General features: G+C 42.7%; 1 protein-coding gene across 2 annotated transcripts; it reads left to right on the top strand.

Moving 5' to 3' along the window:
• setd1a (SET domain containing 1A, histone lysine methyltransferase) lies at window positions 1–21,481 on the top strand. Of its 2 annotated transcripts, none has more exons than XM_061089663.1 (21): window positions 1–21; window positions 1,058–1,202; window positions 1,287–1,385; window positions 1,489–1,759; window positions 2,385–2,527; window positions 2,674–2,930; window positions 3,503–5,141; window positions 5,878–6,864; window positions 7,021–7,188; window positions 8,398–8,482; window positions 8,569–8,711; window positions 8,975–9,014; window positions 9,102–9,279; window positions 9,389–9,432; window positions 9,935–11,235; window positions 12,394–12,742; window positions 12,868–13,049; window positions 17,932–18,042; window positions 18,896–19,015; window positions 19,160–19,297; window positions 19,390–21,481. In XM_061089663.1, exons 2-21 carry the CDS (start codon window positions 1,065–1,067, stop codon window positions 19,561–19,563), a joined length of 6,567 nt encoding a protein of 2,188 aa, XP_060945646.1. In that variant the 5' UTR covers window positions 1–21; window positions 1,058–1,064; the 3' UTR covers window positions 19,564–21,481. The 2 variants fall into 2 exon arrangements, with proteins under 2 accessions (XP_060945646.1, XP_060945647.1); XM_061089664.1 differs by lacking the exon at window positions 1–21 and adding an exon at window positions 54–150.
• The last annotated feature ends 105 nt before the right edge of the window (window positions 21,482–21,586 follow it).

Below are 21,586 nucleotides of genomic sequence, written 5' to 3'. Positions count from 1 at the left end.
GAGAACAGGCGAGGCTTTCAGGTTGGTTACGCGATGGCCGCTCTCTCATCAGTATTTGGGTTTTAACGCGAAAACAATGGCTTCTAGGCTCGGAGCGGCGCGCTGCTGTCATTTCTAACTACCGGAATGTTAGCGGCATCGTTTGAGCGGGTTGGTTTTGTTTTAACGCGGGACCGGAGACGTCCCCTTTCTGTTCGGGTCTCAGTGTTTTTCTTGTTCGTCTCCCGGGCCTGGCCGCGGCTGCCTCCACTGTGGCGGCGGGTTGCCACTTTCGGATGAGCGGGCAGTATGTGGGGTCTGAATTCAGGCGGAAAGGGGCCAAACCAAGTCCCCAGAGCCGCGTAGAGAGATGCTTCACATTAATGCTGCTTATTAAATGCTGCCGATGTGGACGGGGGGGTCAACAAGATCACAGTTTTGACTATGGACGCTCGTGCTAGTTAGCATTAGCATTCGGGAGGGTTAACTTGCTCGGGCTAAAGCGAGATGTGGTATAAGTAATTTAACAGCTTGTTACGGTATCTAACGCAGTAGATATCGGTCGTGCTACTCTCGCGGAGTAACTCGGAACCGGGGGTAAGGTGCATTTTACGTGAAATGTTCACAGACATGGGCGAAGGGCTTCTTTGCATTTTGTTGGTGCATGTTAGCATGTGCTAGCAGCAGGTTGCTAGCTGAACCAACTGCCTAGTGACGTAACGCTGGTCATTGTTTTGACAGCGCGCGGCATCATGGCCATGGATTTGTTATTGTGTTAAATTGAAATGTTATTCTGCGGAGAATATTTTTATCAGGAGATACTAGTCGGAGCAGCTATTTGGCTAAGTTAATGTGACGCAGCTCATTGTTGTGTTACGTTACTTTACTAAGTGTCCACTGCCAGTGGCCAAATATACTTTCTGTGTAATTACCGCAGCATTTCAGCTCAGTGTATCATCATTAACCATCTCATTTGTGACCGCTTCACTCCCCTTGGTGGTGGTTCTGCTGTGGTTATTGTTCCCAGTCTGTGGCTCTGCAGAACTGTGTAAAGTCCTGGTTTCCCTTTGCCTCTCAGTTATAGGATGGATCCAGGCAGTGGGGCAGAAACACAAAACGCTGTCAGTTTGCAGTGGAAGAGCTACAAACTCGTCCAGGACCCCGCGATCAGGCGTGTCACACAGAAAATCTACAGATACGATGGAGTGCATTTCAGTGTGCCGGTGAGTTGATTTTCAGTTGTTTATCCTCTATCACATCCATGCTGTGCCTGCATCGTCATACTGTAATCTGCACATTATTCCCAGGACTCTGGATTTCCTCCTGTGGGTGAATTGCGTGACCCTCGACCCCGGAGGTTATGGTCCAGATATACAGAAATGTCCCTGCCAGTGCCCAAGTTTAAGGTGATAATAGCAAGTCAAAATTCAGTTCACTCATCCCAGTTTCTTCATTTCTTGACTTGATTCACAATCTTTTCCCCCGATCCTGTCTTGTTTTTACTCATAGCTTGATGAGTTCTATGTGGGTCCCATACCCCTCAAGGAGGTGACCTTTGCTAGACTCAATGACAACATCAAGGAGCCCTTCTTGGCTGACATGTGTGCCAAGTTTGGTGAAGTGGAGGAGATGGAGATCCTGTTCCACCCCAAGACCAGGAAGCACTTGGGCCTGGCCAGAGTGTTGTTCACCAGCACGAGAGGAGCCAAGGACACCGTCAAGCAACTTCACAACACTTCGGTGATGGGTAACATCATTCATGCGCAACTGGATATAAAGGGTGAGTTAATACAGCTCCTTTGAGGCATCTTTAGTATGAGTGAATAAGAAGTAACAAGTTAAACAGTGATTCCTCTGCTTAAAACTTTCAAAACACTCTGACGATATTGCACAAATTGAAATATAACATAAGCCTGTTGTATACAAACTTGTTAACTGCACAGTGAACTACAGTGCACCCTGTTTACCCCTCCAAGGCTGCACAACCACATGCATACATACATTTGTAGATGGAATTCATTTTCTTGGTCTTTATCTGTACATAATACAAAAGTTAAATACCCCATAAGAAAATATATATGTGTGCCACCTTTTTATTTCATGCAAGAAAGAGCTATGGTTCATGAGAAAATACTTAAACGTAATTTTAAATTATGTGGAAATATCTACTACCCGTAAACTTAAATTGAAATGTGTCAACAGTTTTCTGAAATGTCCTGCACACTACCACTAATACTACTACTACTACTAGAAACCAGAAACCTAAAAACACATATGCTGTCTCTTGGTGGTAGTTAAACCTAATGGTATTTGGCTTGAAATTATAGGTTGATGCAGTCTATATGTGTGATGAGCTTCTTTCTAAGTTTGTATTTATCTTTCTCTGAATCTTGTGTCTTATCCAGGACAGCAAAGGCAGAAGTACTATGACCTGATGGTGAATGGGTCCTACACACCTCAGACAGTGCCCCTGGGAGGCAAGGCTTTGACAGAAAGGCTCCAGCCCCCGGCCCCAACACAGCCACAGCCTCAGCCACAGCCTGACACGGTACTTTAAAATTGTCATCTCGATTATTTATCAACACAGCTAATGTGTGAATGCATATTAAGAGTAATTTGAGTGTTTCATCAGCATTATTATTAGTTGCACAGGTTCACGATCAATTCTAAGATATTTTTACTTTCTGTGCACAGTCATCGGAAACCAGGCGGAGGCTCTCTAGTGAGATTGCTGTTTTGGCAGCAGGGGTCCAGGCTCTCACATCAGGAAGTGTTACCCCTTGCCCTGCGGAACCTGTCTTCAGTGAACAGCGCCTGGACACGCCCCCCTCCACCATGGCAGGCCCCTTCACCCCAGCCTCCTCTGCTTCGACTCAGAGTGGTGGAGGAACACCTTACAGCTCCAGATCTGGGACTCCTTTCTCACAAGACTCTGGTTACGCCGGTGCCAGGTTGGTTGTTGATTTTTAGCAGATAAAGAGTTGCATGTCAAAATGTTATCACTGTGTCAGTGGTGTAGATATCTTGAGGTGCCTCAAGGCATTCTTTATCAAATCATATGTGTTATATCTCTATCTGTGATGTATTAATTACTGCCATTAAGATGATATCACTTTAAAAATGTTAGTACAACTTTTCAAATCTTATCTGCTAATTTACATACAACTGGCAAATATTTTTCTTGTCTTCAAATAAAATGAAGCTCATGTAAAGAGAGCTGTTGCATCATCAGTATGTTTGGACAGTGCACCAATGTTTGTCACCATTATATTACAGTATTTTGCACACTATCATGTCCTATACTTAATGTTATGTAAATGCAACCCAGAATATTGCTGTTTAAACCGCACGTAAAAGTAGAATGGAGGATGTTCCATTGATCAATCTGCTCAACTGGTAGTGGTCGCATTGGAAGATTGGTTAAGAGTATTAGTCTGACTATAGTAGCATATTTGTCGATATTAATAATTTTTATATCCAAAAAAATTGTAATTTTAAAAACTCCCATGTTTATCTCTGGCAGGCATACTGGCTTCAACACCGGCACTTTGGGCAGTGGCTACCCTCCCCAGGACATGTTACCTTCCTCCTCCTCGTCTTCTGCAGTCTCATCTACTGTCGGAGGATACAAAGTGTCCCGCTATTCTGAGGATGCACAGGAGCCTTCAGTTTATCATCGAGGTCGCCCTATGTATCCCCCAACCACATCTTACCGTCCCAATGAGCCACCGGGCTTTCCCCCATACCCAAATATTGGAGGGCCTGGGCAAAACATGGCACACCACACCTCAATGCCTCCACCACCCCTTGCCACCCAATATGATCAGCCCGCAATGTCGGACAGAGAAAGAGACTCAGGCGGGCGCTATGGTGCAGGGGGTATTGGTTCCAGAAGGTCATCTTACAGCAACCAGCAGGACACAAACTCTTCCTCAAAGTTCCATACACATCACTCCCATCACCACTCAGAACGCAGGGATGACAGGGGGTACAGGCGAGACAGCCTGGGCTCCCGGTCAGGTGACCATAGCCAGCAGAGACACCGCAATCATCACCATTCTCACAATCACCATGGTAGCAGCAGCCGCCGAAGGAGCAGCCACGACCGGGACAGAGATCGAGAAAGAGACGGTGACTTCTCAAACAGCTCTGACCCCAGATACAACTCCAACCCCTACCGCTCTTCCTCTAACAGTATGTCTCCCCCACCCTCATCTTACTCTGCATACTCCTCCAAAGAGCCTGCCCCAGCCACTCCTCAGGGATTGGACGTTTCCACCTTTCAAGGTTGCCCAAGCCTTGCAGAGAGGGGTGCTCCGCCTTCCGTAGGTGCTGACAAAGACTATCATGCTGGTCACCACAGTGCTCTGCCTCCACCACCACCGCCCCCACCGCCCCTCCCACCAGCTTCTGTTATTGCAGCGGCTGTAGCTGAGACACTTGGAACAATGGACTTCAGCCAGGATAGTCCAGCCCGCGAAGAGCAGTGGACAAAGCCCAAACGCCGTCCCAGCACCCCACCGGCACCGCCGAAGACACCGCCACCTTCCTCACCGCCTCACCCCTCCATTACTTCCTCCTCTGCCTCTCCTTCCTCCACCTCACTCCCGCATCGCCTCATACCCTCTTCCTCCAGCTCCCCACAACCTCCCCAACGTGACTCCTCTTCACCAGAACCAGATTCCACCAATGAGAGTTTACCCTTCGCTTACCATAGCAGCAGCCTTGACTCTCGTATTGAGATGCTCCTAAAGGAACAGAAGGCTAAATTTTCCTTCCTTGCCTCTGATGAGGAAGATGAAGATGATAGGAAAGAGGACAAGCAGAGGGGCTCACGTGGGGATCGAAGAGGGGGGTCAGGTGATTTAACAGGGGAGCAGGTGGGAGACAATGGAGAGAAGGACCAACGGAGGAGAGGGGAAAGAGACAGAGGGAGGAAACGGGGAAAGGGAGGAGAGGGTAGAAAAAGTCCCACTGTACTTAATGCAAACACACCATCCTCTTCCACCTATTCTCCGCACATCCCGCCACCAGAGGAGCCCCAGACCCAGGTTGGCCACGCTGGGCTTGCAGCTTTGCAGGTGGAGTCTTCAATTGCTGGATTTGCTGATAAACAAGGCACAACAGGAGCACACACACCACCTTTTAACGGACAGAGTCAGGTAAGATCAGCAGCACATAATGAAACCTCAGAGTTCAAAAGCATTGGGACTGCCTTTTTTGTGCTGACAAATACAATTTATTTTGTTTGTGTATGGTTGTGAAATCACACAGAGTAGTGCTGGAGTTGTGTGTAGACATATACAAGTCTTGCATAGAGCTAGTAAAGAATTGCACTACTCTAGAGGGTGCTACAAGCCAGTGGCGCAAGTCCCCAAAATTAACATATCAAGCACTCACAAATCTACATTTTAATTTTGAAACGGTAAAAAAGACACACGTTTCAGCCTTCCTCAGCACTTGTGTTAACCATTGTTATAACTGATTATATCTACCACAATACTTGTCATATATACATGTATAGGTACTTGTTGGCTGCTGATTATTTATTTCGCTGTGGGGCTATATTCGAGGGAAGCGCACTGTTTTTGTTGAATGCAACAAAAAATTTAACTAAACTCAATCCAAACTTATTCCATGCATGATAAGAATGAAAAGCATTTTTGTAAATGAAAATAACTGTAAAAAAAAGTGTTTGAAAGATTGCTAAGATTGGCATTATACAAAAACAATGTGCACTTTGTGTTTTGGATTGGTGGTTAAGGCATTTATACTTCATCTTGGCACAATACACACCTTTTTTGTGGCATTGAGATATATTTAAAAGTCCTCAACGTGGTCCATAAAAACATGGGTGATTTCCCTACTTAAAACAGGATACTCTCTGTTTTCTTTCAGTCCTCCCCTCACTCCTCAGGGGAAGACATGGAGATATCAGATGAGGAGGAGGAGGAGTCAACAATCACAACAGTGACCACCCACCAGCCCTTTGTCACCTCAGGTTCCTCACCTTCTTCGTCCCAGGCTGCCATGCCTTCACATACAGCTGACCCCTCATCTTCATCCCCACCCATCTCTGACTCTGCACAGCACTTTGGTACCTCCATGCACCCACCCATACCCTCCTACCATCCTCATTTGCCTCCACCTCCTGGTTATTCCCTCCAGCCCCCACCTCTCCCAGGGATCCCTCCCCTTGCCCATATGGAGCTGCACCCTGAGTATCCCCCTCCCATGCCCCATCACATGTATGACTATGCCACCTCCATGGAGCTGATGAATCAGTACAGCGGTGGAGCTCCTATGTCTTTCCAAATGCAGACCCACATGTTAAGTCGCCTACATCAGCTACGCATGTCGTCATCCAACGGCACTCCGGGCCCTGGTGAGGCAGCCACTGCTGACTACACTTCCTACCACCTCCAACCTATGCCCCCACCACACTCACACCACCCTTACATGGACCAAGAGGGTAGCGGGGCGGGTGCTCTTTACGACCAGGACCACCGCTACATGCCCCCTCATATGGCCTACCCGTACCCTGACCCTCACAGCACTCAGATACCACCCCATCCACACCATGGCATCCAACCTCCCCATACAGGCTGGCCGCCACATGTCTTGCCAACACACTACCCATCTTACATGCCCCCACCGGAATATGGCACCATGCTGCCCGGGGATGGAGACGAGTACAGGGCTCCAGGAGAGGAGATGCCCATGCTGGCTGAGAATCCACATGAGGCCACGGTGCAGATGGTCCTGGCCACTCTGATCCAGGAAATGAAAAACATTATGCAGAGAGACCTGAACCGCAAGATGGTGGAGAATGTTGCCTTTGCTACCTTTGATGAGTGGTGGGAGAGGAAAGAGACCAAGGCAAAGGTAAGGAGGAATACCCTAAGTTTCAAATTGCTTTCATCTTTCTCAGTAGTAAGCACTCATGCTGCTGTCATCTGTAGTTACCGTCGTTATTACTTAAAAATGAAAAACAAAGTCTCTTATAAATGAGTTTGAATTGTAAATGTTTTCCCTCTCCAGCCTTTCCAGACGATGGTCAGGGGGGTGTCTGCCTTACGGGATGATGAGAAAAAAGAGGAAAAGGTCAGCCGTCCACGGGAGCCTCTCACTTCTCTTGTGGATTGGGCAAAGAGTGGTGGCGTGGAGGGCTTTTCTCTCCGAGGAGCACTACGACTGCCTTCCTTCAAGGTAAACACAAAAGGACTGTATCTGCATGTTTGACAGCGCACACATTGAGTTGATAAATTAATGTATCTCCAGGGATGTCCAAAAGTCTAAAAGCACATTAAAAAGTTTTCACGTAAATCTGGAAATAACCCCTGAAAATTTAATTAATCAGAAACTTTTAAAAACATAAGTAGGGATGTCGTGTAAAATAAAGAAATAACAAATTTAAGTTTTGGCACTATTTCCACAAAGATGAGATCTTTGTACCTCCGAGTTGTATCGCTCTCATTGAAGCATGCGCTCAACACTGCGGTGGATTTCCTCGACTGATCCCTCGCTTATTTAAGTCACTCGCCCGACAGCCAGTAATTTACCTGTCATAAATAAGGCCATGCCTTATTTTAAGCAGCTCATTGGTCTGCAGCATTGTGCTATTGGTAAGAATAGCATCAGAGCTACAGTAAGTGAAACTGTCAAAAATTCAATTGTTTCTCTTAAGCCCAGAGGTTCTTTCTTGAGGGCCAGACTCATGAAGGGTTATAGAGTAATATATGATATTATTATAGATAATAATAAAGATGTAAGAACTAAAATGCCTTGCAGAAATTGGATCACCATACAGAGGCTAAGTTCGCTGAGTAGAAGAAGCAACTTCTGTAGATACATATTTGTTCAACAAAAAACACAAGACTCCTGTCAGTTTAAGCAGTGTCAACAGAGGACTGTATTGTAGTGGTCAAATAAGAGTTGAAACTCAGGACTTGTTGGCTTTACAAGAGCTTATTATTATGAGTGGCCGGTGAGCTTTAGCCTAGCCCTCAAACACATCCTTAATGATATAGAGACGACCCGTGTCATGCAGAGTTTTGTCTTTCCCTCTGAGAATTGAATGCCCATCGTCGGAATGCCCACAGCTGCAGTGGAACCTACTGGTGTTGTGCTTATATGTGTCTGCTTTTTGAGGATGAAAAAAGCTTTATAGCTGTTGGATGGTCAAGCAGGCTCCTGATTTCTCTTTGTGCAACTATGACACACGGGTAGATAGTAAGAAACAGGGGGGGAGGCAAAGAGGGGAAAGTCAATAAATACAATGCACAAAATAGAGGGGTTTTTTTGTGTTATGAAAAGTGTCAAAAACTTTTTTGTTTATTATCAAACTGCTGTAATGAGCAACAGTCTGTTATTCTAGGGAAACATTGATATGAATATTGTTTGTATCCAAATGTGCAGGTGAAGAGGAAAGAACCTCTGGAGCTCGAAGAAGGAGACATGAAAAGGCCACGACCTTCGACCCCACCAGACGAGGATGACGAAGGTTTGCTGAGCTAACGTTGAAAGTTTTTAAAAGAGCGTTAAGATTAATATGCCTGCTGCATATAACTCTGACACTGTTGTTTCCAGCTGCTGATGGGAGAATGCCAGAGGCGGACAGGCATGCAGCTGAAAGGGACAACAAGAGGAGGAAAACGAAGCCAAGGAATCGTAAACCATGGGAGCTTGACAGCGAGGGAGAGGAGACGTCGGATGGCTCCTCGACCGAAAAGGTGTGTGGGGGGGGGGTTATTCAGTCTGTTTTTTTTTTTTAAAGCAAACCCATCAAAATACAGAAACACATATGTAACCATATTTACATTAATATCTCTGGTTGATCCAAATGGCACACAAGTAAATAATAAAATTTTTTTTATTCAATTTGATTTTAACATGTTTGATTTGAATCATGTTACTTCCTCTCTCTGTTCGCTAGATGGCAGCATTTCACTGTAAGCTTTTAATGTTGTAACTACAACCTTTCTTCTATGTGCAGGAGGATGAGGAAGAAGACGGAAGCGAAAAGGAGTCTGATGGTAAATCACAACCAGTAATCTCATTATTATGTTTTCATCAGCTGTGTTGTTTATCTCAAGCAAAATTTCATATTTATTTATTTTTAGATGATGGCCTTAGCGCTGACAGTGATGATGAGAGCCTCTCCTCGTCCTCTGATGGGTCTTCCTCTTCTGCATCCTCATCTTCTTCTGAGGATGAGGAAGGAGAGCGGCCTGATAGTGAAGGACCAGACACCATGGATGAGTCGACCATAGACAGCACAACAGAGAAAGAAGATTACAGGTATAAAGTCTAAGAAATATTTTATTTGCAAGTATAACATTCTTCAAAGTTGTACTTTTCATGATTTTGTCATTGCTGTATCCAATAATTTTTTTACATTTTTCCTCAGGCAAAATAACGCAGCTGCAGTTTCAAAGGCAGAACTAAAAACAGGTTTGTCAGAACTGCTCATCAACATACACAAATGGAACTAGAATGGCTCTCAATAGTGTGGACACCTCCCTCAATGCAAACAGTCCCCTTATGAAACCACACTTAAATTCACTTGATCAAGATGTATGTTTGGATCTGCACCAAATTGCAAAAACTCTTCAATATCAGGCCCCTACATTTTTTTAAAAACAAGGAGCTCACAACTTTAAAGAAACAAACAAATTCCTGGATCTGCAAAATTAATGAGTTTTCCCTAACCCATACTGTGTTTTTTACAACAAGTTTTGTGGTAATCCTGGTAAATAACAGACACAAAAACAAGTGAACAAACCGAGGCGAAACATAACCTCCTTATAAAAGAATAGTTTGCCTCAATTGTTTTTTTTACAAGCAGACAAAATCGGCTGCTTGTAAAAAAAATAGCACGGACTAACAATACTTTGAAAAGCTATGCATAGTTTTTGTTTTTAATATTTCTCTTGTCTTTAAATACTTCTCTCAGGTGAAGCCAAGAACAGCAAAACAGATACAACAGCAGCACCTACCAAACGGCCTCCATCCCCACCATACCCGCGTCCTTCGTCCCCCGTTGTTCTTCTGCCCCCTCTCAAGAAACGCAGGAAAACAGTCTCGTTCTCCACAGACGAGAACGACAGCAAAATTCAGCTGCCAACTGCAACATTATCTCCATCTCCCTCACAAATGGCCGGTGAGTCTCCCCTCCTTTCTCCTGGGAGACTCCCAGACTTACACATATCTGCTGCAGCAACCACCTCAACTCGTCCCTCCCAAGGCATCCAGCTTCTCCCCTTTGCCTCAAAACCAGGTGAAGGCAACGCCCTCATTGTGCCCCCACCTGGACGAACTCAAGACTCTGATGAATCCAAAAAGGGACCCCCTGTTTCTCCCCAGACCACCCCTGTCAAATCCCCTGGCAAACGTGGTGCAGGCAAAGACTCCCCCAAATCTCCTGCACCTCCTCTTATGGTGTGCCGCACTGTGCAGAACCTGCCACAAGATCACGCGTCTATGTGCAGGATGGCCTTTGAGGAGGCTCCTCCACTGCCTACTGTTAATAAACGGTCCAGAGCCAGAACTCGGACACCCAGCTTGTCTGCTTCATCCTGTCACTCCCTCAGAGAGGAAGATGAGGATGAGGAAGAAAGTGAGCAGAAGTTAAGACTCAGAGAGCAGCTTGGGGCATCAAGCCTCCTGCAGCTGGCTTCAGCTTCAGCCACTGATCTGTCTGTGTTGGCTGATGTAGCCTTGAAAATGGACCCTGATGCTGGGGACTCAGAGGAGACAGAGACGTCTGACGAGGCAGAGGAGCAGAAGATGGAAGAGGATCTCTTCTCCCCAGAGTCACTGGCACTGGTTATGAACCCAGAGGGTGTGATTGTCCTCACGGAGCACAACTACTGCAAACCCCCTGTTCTCACAGCACCACCCAGCACCAAAAGGACTTCCACCAGACAAGACTCTTCTGTCTTGCTCCCAGCAGACCTCAACACCATTTCTGGGGTGCTTGAGGCCCCTGAGGAGGTCATTGGAGAGGCGCTACCATCAAGGGGAGATACAGGAGAATACTTGTCTGCAATTGGAGTGCCTTTTGATTCTGAGGATGTTGGCCAGGCTGCAGCTGTCCCTCCATCATCAAAGAAGAAGAGCATGGTCGGTAAGGGTTTAGAACATGAAAAGGAGGAGAGCAAAAAGAGAAGAAGAAAAGACAAAGAAAACCTTGATGTTCATCATACAAAAAAACAGGAGCACCCGGGCAAGAAACTGAAGAAGCGGAAGCCAGAGGTGTGTGGGAATTCTGTTTATTCTGGTTCATTCCTATAAATGTTTCTGCATCTTTTAATCGTGTGTCCAACAACATGCTGCAAAAGCATCTGACGTTTCAGATTTTAGAAAGTATTTAAAGTTTTTGGGGCTTAACCCTCAGGTAAGGAAATGATTTATTCTCTAGATTTGTCCTGTGCATGCACATATGACCATACAGAGATAAGTACTGAAACTCTATTAATTGATTTACCATTTGTTTTGTGAAAATGACTGATCGATGAGAAGTAGCAATAACAGTACTATTAAACTCTCAATGAGGTCCATCCCAAGGCTCTAATATCTTCAAATAAATCATTTGGCTTAATCAGTGGAAATACAAACATGCTGCTTAACTAGATTTGATTTTTAAAGTTAAAAAGGTAACAAGGATATTTAGTTAAAGCTGTCTGCCAGCTAGCACAGTGGGCTGCCGTTTAGCAATGTTGTCCCTCCAGGCTCAGCTAAGGTATTTTTCTGTCGAGTTTGCTTGTTCTCCCCCCCGTTGGCATTGGTCTTCTCTGGTCTTCATTGGTCTTCTCTTCGGACGCTCCCACAGTCCTGCATATTGAGTTACGTTGATTGGAGACTCTAAAGTTTAAATTGACTGTCGATGTGAGTACAATTGGTTGATTGTGTATGTATGCTGGCCATGTGATGGTCTGTCCAGGCCGGGTGTACAACCCTCACTTACCCTCAACCCTCAAGAGGACAAGATAAGGATAGAGATTGAATCAATGATGAATGTCTGTCAGGTTCTCTGTTGATGTCTGTTTTATGATTGATTACTTTCTATCGATCCTTAGGGTTCAATTGAGATAGCAGATTGTGGATTGTGCTTGTTTTCTCATGAAACTTTATACATGTGTAACTATCCATCATGTACACATACATGTAGGCAAGTCTGTAAAAATGAAATGAACCTACTTTAAAATATTAAGCCATTGTCTCTACTATTTTTAGGGACTGAAACTGTCCAGTAGTCATGTGACATCTTCAACTGAGCGGTGACTGCAAGGCCACCATTGAGAGTTGTTTGGTTGCTTTAGTTTGAACCAGGATTATATGTGAACACGGACAGGTACTGGATGATAGTTGTGTTCCCCCTGCTGTCAATAATATTCCACTTCCTCTGCTCAGGACTCCGAGGAAGATGTGGACGTGGAGGAGCTTGAGTCTGGGGAGCTGTCCAGCACAGACACGGAGGACGATGTGGTTGAAGAGGTGAGGAAGAGCGAACGCCTCTTTCTGCAGGAGGCGGGCATAACGACGTCCCAGCGTTGGCAGAAACCTGTTCCAGCCCCTGAGCCCCTAGCCATGAAGTATGACAACCGCAGTGAGTTTGAGCAGATGACCATCCTGTACGACATCTGGAACTCTGGGCTGGATGGTGAAGACCTGATGCTGCTGAAGAAGACTTATGAGAAGCTGCTCCAGGACAACCACAGCTCTGACTGGCTCAATGATACTCACTGGGTCGGCCACACCAATATCCTTTTCAATGACTACCTTCTGAATTAAAATAAACCTTTGGGTTTTTAAATCGAGAAAGTTTGTAAAGTCTACATTTTCATTGTGTGGTAACCTTTTAATGCCCTTGACCTTGAGCTGCACTAACCAATTTGCCGAACCCTCGGCGTAAGAAGAAGACCACGGATGGGCAGCTTCGTGAGCATGTTACTGGTTGTGCCAGGAGCGAGGGCTACTACGCCATCAGCCGCAAGGAGAAGGACGTGTATCTGGACCTGGATCTGCCTGAGCAGGTCATACGGGAAGTGGAGAACGTTGACATCATGGTAGGCCTCTGCCCAATTTCATTGTCTTTCTCTCTACAGTATTTAACAAACATCTGTATTTATCCGCACCATGTTTCTGTTCAATTGAAATGTATAGCAACAAATTTTAAAGTCTGCAGTTATCCAAAGATTTGAACAAATTCATTTTAAAATTACTCTTTATATCTATCATATGGATTTAATCAAATTGAGAAACTAAGTAAAAATAAATCTTAATACTTCCCAAAATTCTGCCAGACTTTCCATGTGGAAATAAATACTGTCTCGTTTTGTGAGTTTGGGCAGTCTGTCTCATATCAGGGATTTTTCATCGAGCATCAGACTGAGCTTTGGACATTCTTGAGATAATGTTCAGCATTAATATTGATAACACTGGAAGCGCTGGCTCAGCCGGCAGTCAAGGTTAACCGGTTATTCCGGAAATTCTGTGGAAATGAGTCAGAATTCACAAGAAATTCCCAACAGGATTCGAGGCCAAGCAGTGGAAAGAATTCTACTCTTCGGTCCCAAGCTGGCTCTGTAAACCAGCTTTAGGAGATCTGGTGGCTGCTGAGAATGATAATTACAGATGGGGAACTTGGCGCTTGATAATAGCCCATTGGAGTCTCAGAGTTGGTCCTCAGTCATTTGGCTCAGATAACTTGTAATTTGAGATTTTGGATTCAAGGTGGTAAATGAGGATTTCCAAATGGAAGTTGTTGGATGTGATGTGGTTTTTCTAAATAGTTGATCAGCACAAAGATTTATATCTTTGCTTATAGTCGTGACGAGTCCAAAGGATTCACACAAATTAAATGATACGAAACAGTTAGTATTGGTTGAAGCTCATAATGCCGCCACATTGGCGACAGCTGTGGTTGGAGGAATGCTGTTTTCCGCTCTGTCTCTCCCAGTTTTGAAGACAATATCTCAGAAACACATCCAGTTAATGCTTCATATTTGCCAAAGTTGAATTTAACACTGAACCAATAGATTTAGGGGAGTCAAAGGTCACTTTGAATTTACTGTAATTATGATAGAATTTCACACAAATGTCCAATAGGATATAATGGGGACATTTTATAATGGCGAAAAACAATACAAATTTAAATAGTGATCAAACACTTTTCTTGCCATTAATCAATGCTATAACTCAGGAAAGGACCTGGAGTTCTGACCATATTTCCTGCAATTTGCTAGTATTCTACTTTTTGTAGTCCCCATTCAGATCTGGCTCCCACTCATCGTTTATATTTTTGAAATGGTTTAAACACGAAGCAGCTTAAAGATCCATTAATTAAGTAAATAAAAAAATGTTGTATTGCGGTTTTTTTGAGTCTCATACGAGAGGTGCATGCACTCCTGCCCTCCACAGTTTTATTATTACAGCTTCTAAGTCAGACAACAAAGCTAATGCACCCACAACAAGGACAGTATAATTTCATCAACACTGCACCTGGCATTCTATTGATGGGGGACTTTTGACTTGTTGTGCAAAGTAATCCAGGAGCGGAAGCAGTGTGAGTGCGAAGAGAAGAGCTGAAGCTGGAGTACAGGAAATATGTCCAAGCAACAGAAGTGCACAGTTTGAGGACAAGCAGAGCAAATCTAAGTAGAGGCAGGGACTATTTTATTGCAAGCGCAGGGTCGCAGGTGAGTGAGAGGATTCCAAAATCTGAAAATGAAATCAATAAGCCCTGCTCTCAAACTGAAGAACCACACTATTGAATAAAGATTGAAAAGAAATCCACAGTTGCATTATCTTAATTTGGGAAGGAAATGATAGTCTCAGGTCCTGTTTTTTTAAGCATCTCAGCAAAAAAATGGTGTAAGAAAACAAAATGTCACGTATCATTGAAAACTAAAAGCTAAAACCCTGTTTGGCTAAATTTAACGGCAAAAGCTGAAATCAGTTGGTGTGCAATTCCTTTTGTATTGAAGTTGACGTGAACGGATGGATGTAACTCGTTTTTCCAGACATATGTCGGACAGATGTTATGTTTGCATGAGAGCTAGTGCACATAAACATATTTTTTTTTTATGTCCAAAAATGTATAAAACCAAACCTGTCGCCTTGACCTTATCTGAAAACAGTTTTTTGGGGTCTGTGCCAAGGACAAGCTAAATCTTTCTGAGCCTTGACGCTATTCCTTCCTGCTAATGCATTTCAATGATAAACAGCACAGTTTAAAATAAGTAAAGGAAATAATTCGGACCCAGACATCCTGGAAAGCTGTTGTTTCTCTTTATACATTCGGCTCCTTCCTCTCCCTCTGGTTTAGGTTCGGGTTTCTAAGCCAAAGGTCAGGATCTTCTGATGACATCAAGATAACAGTTCCTTAGTTTGGACCATCAGGCCACGATTCATTCAGTTGGGCATTTAGTTCTTAGTTTCTAAAAAAACATTTTTTTCTGACAGCCACATATATGGGTCAATGTATAAGGATTTTCAACATTCTTAAATGAATTAATTTCCTTTATATGCTTAAATTCTTTTGGCAACTTCTCAATAATATACAGTCATTAGTAAAAAAAAGTAGTTGCATTTCTTTTGAGTTTTTCTAAATAATTATCTAATATTTGTGTTCTATAATGTCAACGTCCCCTTATTAAATGTAGTAAACTACTAACACTTATTTTCCAGGTAAAGTGCATAAAATTGATATACCATTCATTTACGCATAATGTATCAGTGATTCATATTTCAGCCACAGAAATTGTATATTTTACTTTAAATTTAATTCAGGTCATAGTATTATAGGTCACACCATATGATATGAAAAATACTCTAATTGCATAGAAATATTTTCCAAATAATACTTAAATAAAGTACTTTATGTATATAAATCATTAATTGAATATAAAAGACTCCCAATCTAGGAGATATATCTATCATGTAAAACACTCTGCAATGGTCACACCACATGATATTTTCTAGTTCAATTTACATCCACAGAATTGGTCACCTAAATAAATAAAAAAAACTAGGTCAGCACAAAAGGTCACTATGAAATTTATAATCAAAATATGTATTTTTAGAAATAACTTAAAATTCATAGTTTGTTTGAGGTCATACCACATGATATTCAAATGTGGAACTACTACATACCAGCTGTGACAACATTGAAATAACTAATGGTTTTTGCAAATTGAAAGTGTGTACATATAAGGGAGAGGTACTACATATATATGGTATTTCTTTATGTATTTAAACCCTTTTTTTAACAGGAGGAAAAGGCAGTCTGACAGAAAATATAGGCGCCACGTCAATGAGCCATATATTATTCATTCATTATAGATTTTTACATACGACAGTTTTTTTCACACACTGCAGGTGTGCTGTTAGGAAAACTAGGAACTGATATTTAGGTGAAATGTGTTTGGTTGCTATGCATGACTGCATCTGACCCATTCTGGCTTCGTGCTGTGTCTCACTGTCGTCATGGAAAAAAAGCATGTGCTTCCATAGTCAAGGCAAACACACAAGATTTGTTATAACCGGTGACTTATTGTTGTGATGTTATTTTAAAGGTACAGTGTTACTTGGACAGTGGCGCCTGAGTCGAGCGCGCAGGAGGCAGAAAATAATTATCATCAACAAACTTGCTCACTGTGAATTCTGACAGTGAGCTGCTCTTTTTACACATCAGCTCAATAGGGCATCACACAGACTTTACACCAGGGGGATTGCAGGTTAACATCTGTTGATTGACCAGTTGATTGATTCAGACATTGTTGGTCTCACATACAGATTTGCAGGCTTGTTGTGGTTACAGCAACATTCAAGTAACAAATAACATTTCTGCTTGAACAAAAGAACAGACCTCATAACCAGGTTGATTCAGGTGGTCCGTTGCTAATAAGTGTCTTTTAATTGTACAGCTTTTCAGGTTGACCATTGTCAACTTTAATCGTCACATTCTGCTTTCAGGTCATTGTCTCAGCACTCAGCTCACATAACGCCATCTCAACTTTTTTTTAAAGCTGAAAACCAAGAGAAGATGTAATGCACTGTTGTTGACTGCGGTTGACCAATTTGTTTGCTGCTCAAATATTTAAGTGTTGACATACCTTCTGTGACTCTGTTGTCTTTGCGAGCTTCAACCGTCCTACCCCAGGGCACAGCTTAAATGTTTTAAGCTAAGACACTGTTCTTGTGTAACTCAATCCATATGCTTTTTGTTATCAAAAGAAACATTGCTAAGGCTGCAACAAGGTCCCTAACTACTAGTGACAGAAGCAAAAAGTTGTATTCCCTAAGTTTTTATTATTAACTACAAGGAATGAGTCATGGGCTGTAACTGCCATCAGCTCGACATCTACACATAATAGTTGTTAGAAAGTTAAATTTATAAGTGTTTTTGATCTCTTCAGGAAATAGGAGTATAATTCATTAAAAACATTTTTTAAAGAGTAAAATGTCAACTGGCGCTTGTGTTGTTTTGAAATTGTGATATGAAAAAGGAAAGGTTACCTCATATTTGGTGTGAATGGCTTGTACTGTGTTTACTTAAACTAATCTTCCTTTTGTCTATTGACTGTTGATTTCAAGATGTTTTTCTTACAAGGTTTGATATGTAAAAAACTTGAGATACTTGCTGATATCATATAGAAAGACAGAGAAATAAGTGTTCGTATTCTGCATTTGTAGTTAGTGTCTATTGTACATAAATTTAGTCTATCATAATAGCAGACACAGAAGAGAAACTTCCCTCGGTTCTTCCTCTTTCTACTCAGTCCTGTCTACATTGTCTGTCACTGGTTTCAAAATAACCCTTACCCACACAGAGTGAACGTTCAGTGCTATGTTGGTTCATTCTCCTCCAGTCCAAGGCCAGTTGATAACATGATTATGGGTCATAGGCTCATTTGTAAGTCTCTTCCTTGTTTTGTTTCCCTTCAGGGTGTTAACCGGGTGCTGTCAGAGAGACGCTCAGAGCAGCGACGCCTCCTCACAGCCATCGGCACCACAGCTGTCATGGACTCTGACCTGCTGAAGCTCAACCAGCTCAAGGTACACCTGCGTTTCCTCATGAAGTCAGTCACATGCACGTCATACAGTGTTTGAAACTATTGTGCATTATAGTGTGCCATTATTCTTTACACATAACCCTTTTTTTGTTTACAATAATTATCTTGATATTCAACATTTTCCTAATAAACCCCTTTAGAAAGAAGAAATCTTCCCACAGCTTTGGAATAAACTTAAGTTGCTAAAAAAATGCCTCAGAGAAATAAAGTTCCTGTCCCTGCATTAGGCTGCCACTTGCAGTGTATTTACATCCTACTTAAAGTACTTAACTGAAATTAGGGTTCAGACAAGACACTGACAAACATAATTACTGAGAGCAGGTGATAAAAACCTCTGGCTTTGGCAACTGTGCACTCCGAAAACGGTGAAGTAATCTTAATGGAACATCCCCTTTAAAATAACCCCCCTGAAGATGGATACTTGGGTGTTTGCTGTTTGGCACTGGAACTGTAATAAATACTGACTTAGAACATACTTGCAAACTGTGGATTACCAAAGCCTGGATACTCAAAGTAGCCTTTTCTGCTTACTTGTACTGTAAAATACTATTGAATTATTATTCAGAAGGACTTAAAGTTTGATTGTAAACCAAATAGTTTTTTTTATTCTTTAGAGGAACCAACCTTTTAGTTTGAGTTTAAAAAAATGGTCTCTCTTCCTTGATATTACTTGGTTATTCTCTCTGATAGAGATGCTACAATCATGCTCAGTGAAGATTCTCACATGTCTGTCTGGAACGTAGAATTTATCTGATTATCTGAAAGCTCTTCCTTCAAGAATCTTATAAATCTGCCAAGACCATTGTTACAGTGGCTCTGTTTTTCTTCTCGTGCAGTTCCGCAAAAAGAGGCTTCGTTTTGGACGCAGCAGGATCCATGAGTGGGGCCTGTTCGCCATGGAGCCCATTGCTGCTGATGAGATGGTCATTGAGTATGTGGGTCAGAACATCCGACAGGTACAACCTCCCAAAATGTTTCATTTCTAGCGTCAACATTAAATAATACTGAATTATTATTAATGCATTATAGTGTAAAGCTTTGTTAATGCAATGTTACTCAGAGTTGAAATGGGATCAGTGAGCAAATTCGTGTGTGTCCAGATGGTTGCTGACAATAGAGAGAAGCGGTACGCACAGCAGGGCATCGGGAGCAGCTACTTGTTCAGAGTGGACCACGACACAATTATAGACGCCACCAAGTGTGGCAACCTGGCACGATTCATCAACCACTGCTGCACTGTGAGTCTGAACGTCCTCACTCATGTTTTAGATTTATTAAGCTTTATTTGTAGAGCTGTGGCTGATCCGTATCTCATCTTTTGTTCTTCTAGCCAAGCTGCTACGCCAAGGTCATCACCATAGAGTCTCAGAAAAAGATTGTGATCTACTCGAAGCAGGCCATCGCCGTCAACGAAGAAATCACCTACGACTATAAATTCCCCCTGGAGGACAACAAGATCCCTTGCCTGTGTGGAACAGAGAACTGCCGTGGGACACTCAACTAGTGGACGCATTTCTCTCCCTCACTCGCCAATGGCCAGCCAAACATGGAAACCCACCCTCCCCATGGTTTGCCCTCCTCAGACTGTGCATAGAAAAAAAAGCCACCCTCAGGTGTCGCCCAGCCGCTCCTCCGGATGGCCTTGCAGCAGCCCTCACAATACCCAGGAAACAGAGACGCACACACTTGCACTTTTCACGTATATTTTAAATTCACTTGGCAGTTTCACAGACCAGTGTGTGGCAGGGTTGTGCAACCAGGCATGTGAATACTTCGAGAGGGCCTCTGCTTCAGCATGAGTTATTCTGTGGCAGTATTGTTGACTTCATTGGGTAATATGTTCCCCGCAGCCAGGCCCGAAGGGCCTATTTATTTCCATGCCAATGTCCAGGAAGCAGGATTGCAGGAAGACAATGAAAACTGTAAAAAAAAAAATACCAGTATTTTATGACTTGGTCAGCTCACGTATTCTACAGCCTGGGATCACGCTTCCAGTGTTAAATCCCTCCCTGCACCCACTGACCCGCCACCCCCACAGATCCGCATACAAACGCACAGGAATATCCAACAAATTCAGGGTTTTTCAGACGACAAACTTCAATCAATTTGGTCTTCAGTTATGCAAGATTTCCAAGTGTGAAGATTTGTTTCGAAGCTTTTTTCTTATGTTATTTCACGATATGATGATATTATTATCATTGTTATTAATGGTCTTGTTATTTAGTTGCATTGGCTGTAAGAATCTTACAGTGAAATAAGCTTCAGTGTACCAAGTGGCTTGTGATTCACCAGCCCTATAAAACTGTTGCTTCCCTTCTTCACTGTGCGTTACTCTCCTGGTTTGCCACAACCTCCTGTCTGGAGAGTAAAGTCCTTTCAACTACTGTTTTTAACCAGACGTGAACATATGTGAGTTAAGTTCGAGCTCAAAGTGTGTTATTTTTACGACGCTGCTGAATTTCGTCTGCAGGATCAGCACAACCAAAATTGGCCTGTCTTTTTTTTGTTTGTTTTCTGGTTCTTCCCCAAGTTTGCGCTCCATCAACTGCAAAATCTTGTAAGGAGTCAAGTATTTGTTTTGTAGGATCTTTGTCTGTCTCTGTCTGTCTGTGTTGACCTGTTTGTTCCATTGCATCCTTATGTTCTCTTTTAACCAGCAGCTGTTTTTATTTCGAGAGGGTATAAACATTTTCTGCTGTTTGACTTGAGTCACTGTGTGTGCGACAGATGTTTTTAAAAGGCACATTTTAGATCAGGTCACTTTAAAGGTTTAGTTTCTCTTTTTCCCCCCCTTTCCAGAATTCATTAGTAACTCTTTTATTTGAGTGTAGTATAGAAAAAAACATCCAACTGATGAGCTTTATCAGCTTAAGGCAAACAAATGTCCCGCTTACCATCTGTTTGCAGTGTGGACTGGTGGTAGCAAACTGTGCCTGTAGGAATAATGAGCCTCAGCTGGTTTGTGATGCTGAAGGCCCACTGACCTCTGGCCCCCTTGTTGCGTCTCTTGTTTTTCAAATGGATATGGCCGTCCAAAGTTTAACTCTTAACTAGCAGAAAACTCTTTGTTTTGTTCCCGCCCAAACATGAAAATGTGTAAGATATTTCTTGTTGTTAAGGAAGCCTTTCAGTACAAACCAACCCTCTCTACTACAGGATGAAAAGACGAGAGGGAAAAAAATCAAATAAGATCTTGTAAATATTGTAGAGGTGTTTGTTTCTCGTAGAAACACACTGATTCCAAGCTGTAAATATGTTGTTCCTTTTCCTCTCTCCATGAGGAGGAAATATGTTCATACCTTCCATTCATTTATTTTTTATTGTTTTTCCTTTTAATTTGATGATTATTTTAATATTATTTGCAATATTTCTCTTGTATTAATGCGTTGGACCCTTTATTAATGGTGCATTAAAATATTTTTTAAATAAATGAAACCTGCTTTTTTTTCTAAAATGATTTTCGGTGTCCTGCTGTTAGAAGTAGAGGTTTAAGGTTATGTTGACAATTATAAGTGTGTCTCAAGGAT

This window comes from Limanda limanda, chromosome 17 (genome assembly GCF_963576545.1).
Source record: "Limanda limanda chromosome 17, fLimLim1.1, whole genome shotgun sequence".
Taxonomy (NCBI): domain Eukaryota; kingdom Metazoa; phylum Chordata; class Actinopteri; order Pleuronectiformes; family Pleuronectidae; genus Limanda; species Limanda limanda.
This window is presented reverse-complemented; position numbering and strand designations above follow the sequence as displayed.

Bases quoted from the DNA above. Each gene is read 5' to 3' on its own strand.
- setd1a (XM_061089663.1), top strand. From the start codon at position 1,065: ATGGATCCAGGCAGTGGGGCAGAAACACAAAACGCTGTCAGTTTGCAG. The intron at 13,050-17,931 runs GTAGGCCTCTGC...GTTTCCCTTCAG, and splicing joins TGGAGAACGTTGACATCATG to GGTGTTAACCGGGTGCTGTC. The intron at 18,043-18,895 runs GTACACCTGCGT...CTTCTCGTGCAG, and splicing joins TGAAGCTCAACCAGCTCAAG to TTCCGCAAAAAGAGGCTTCG.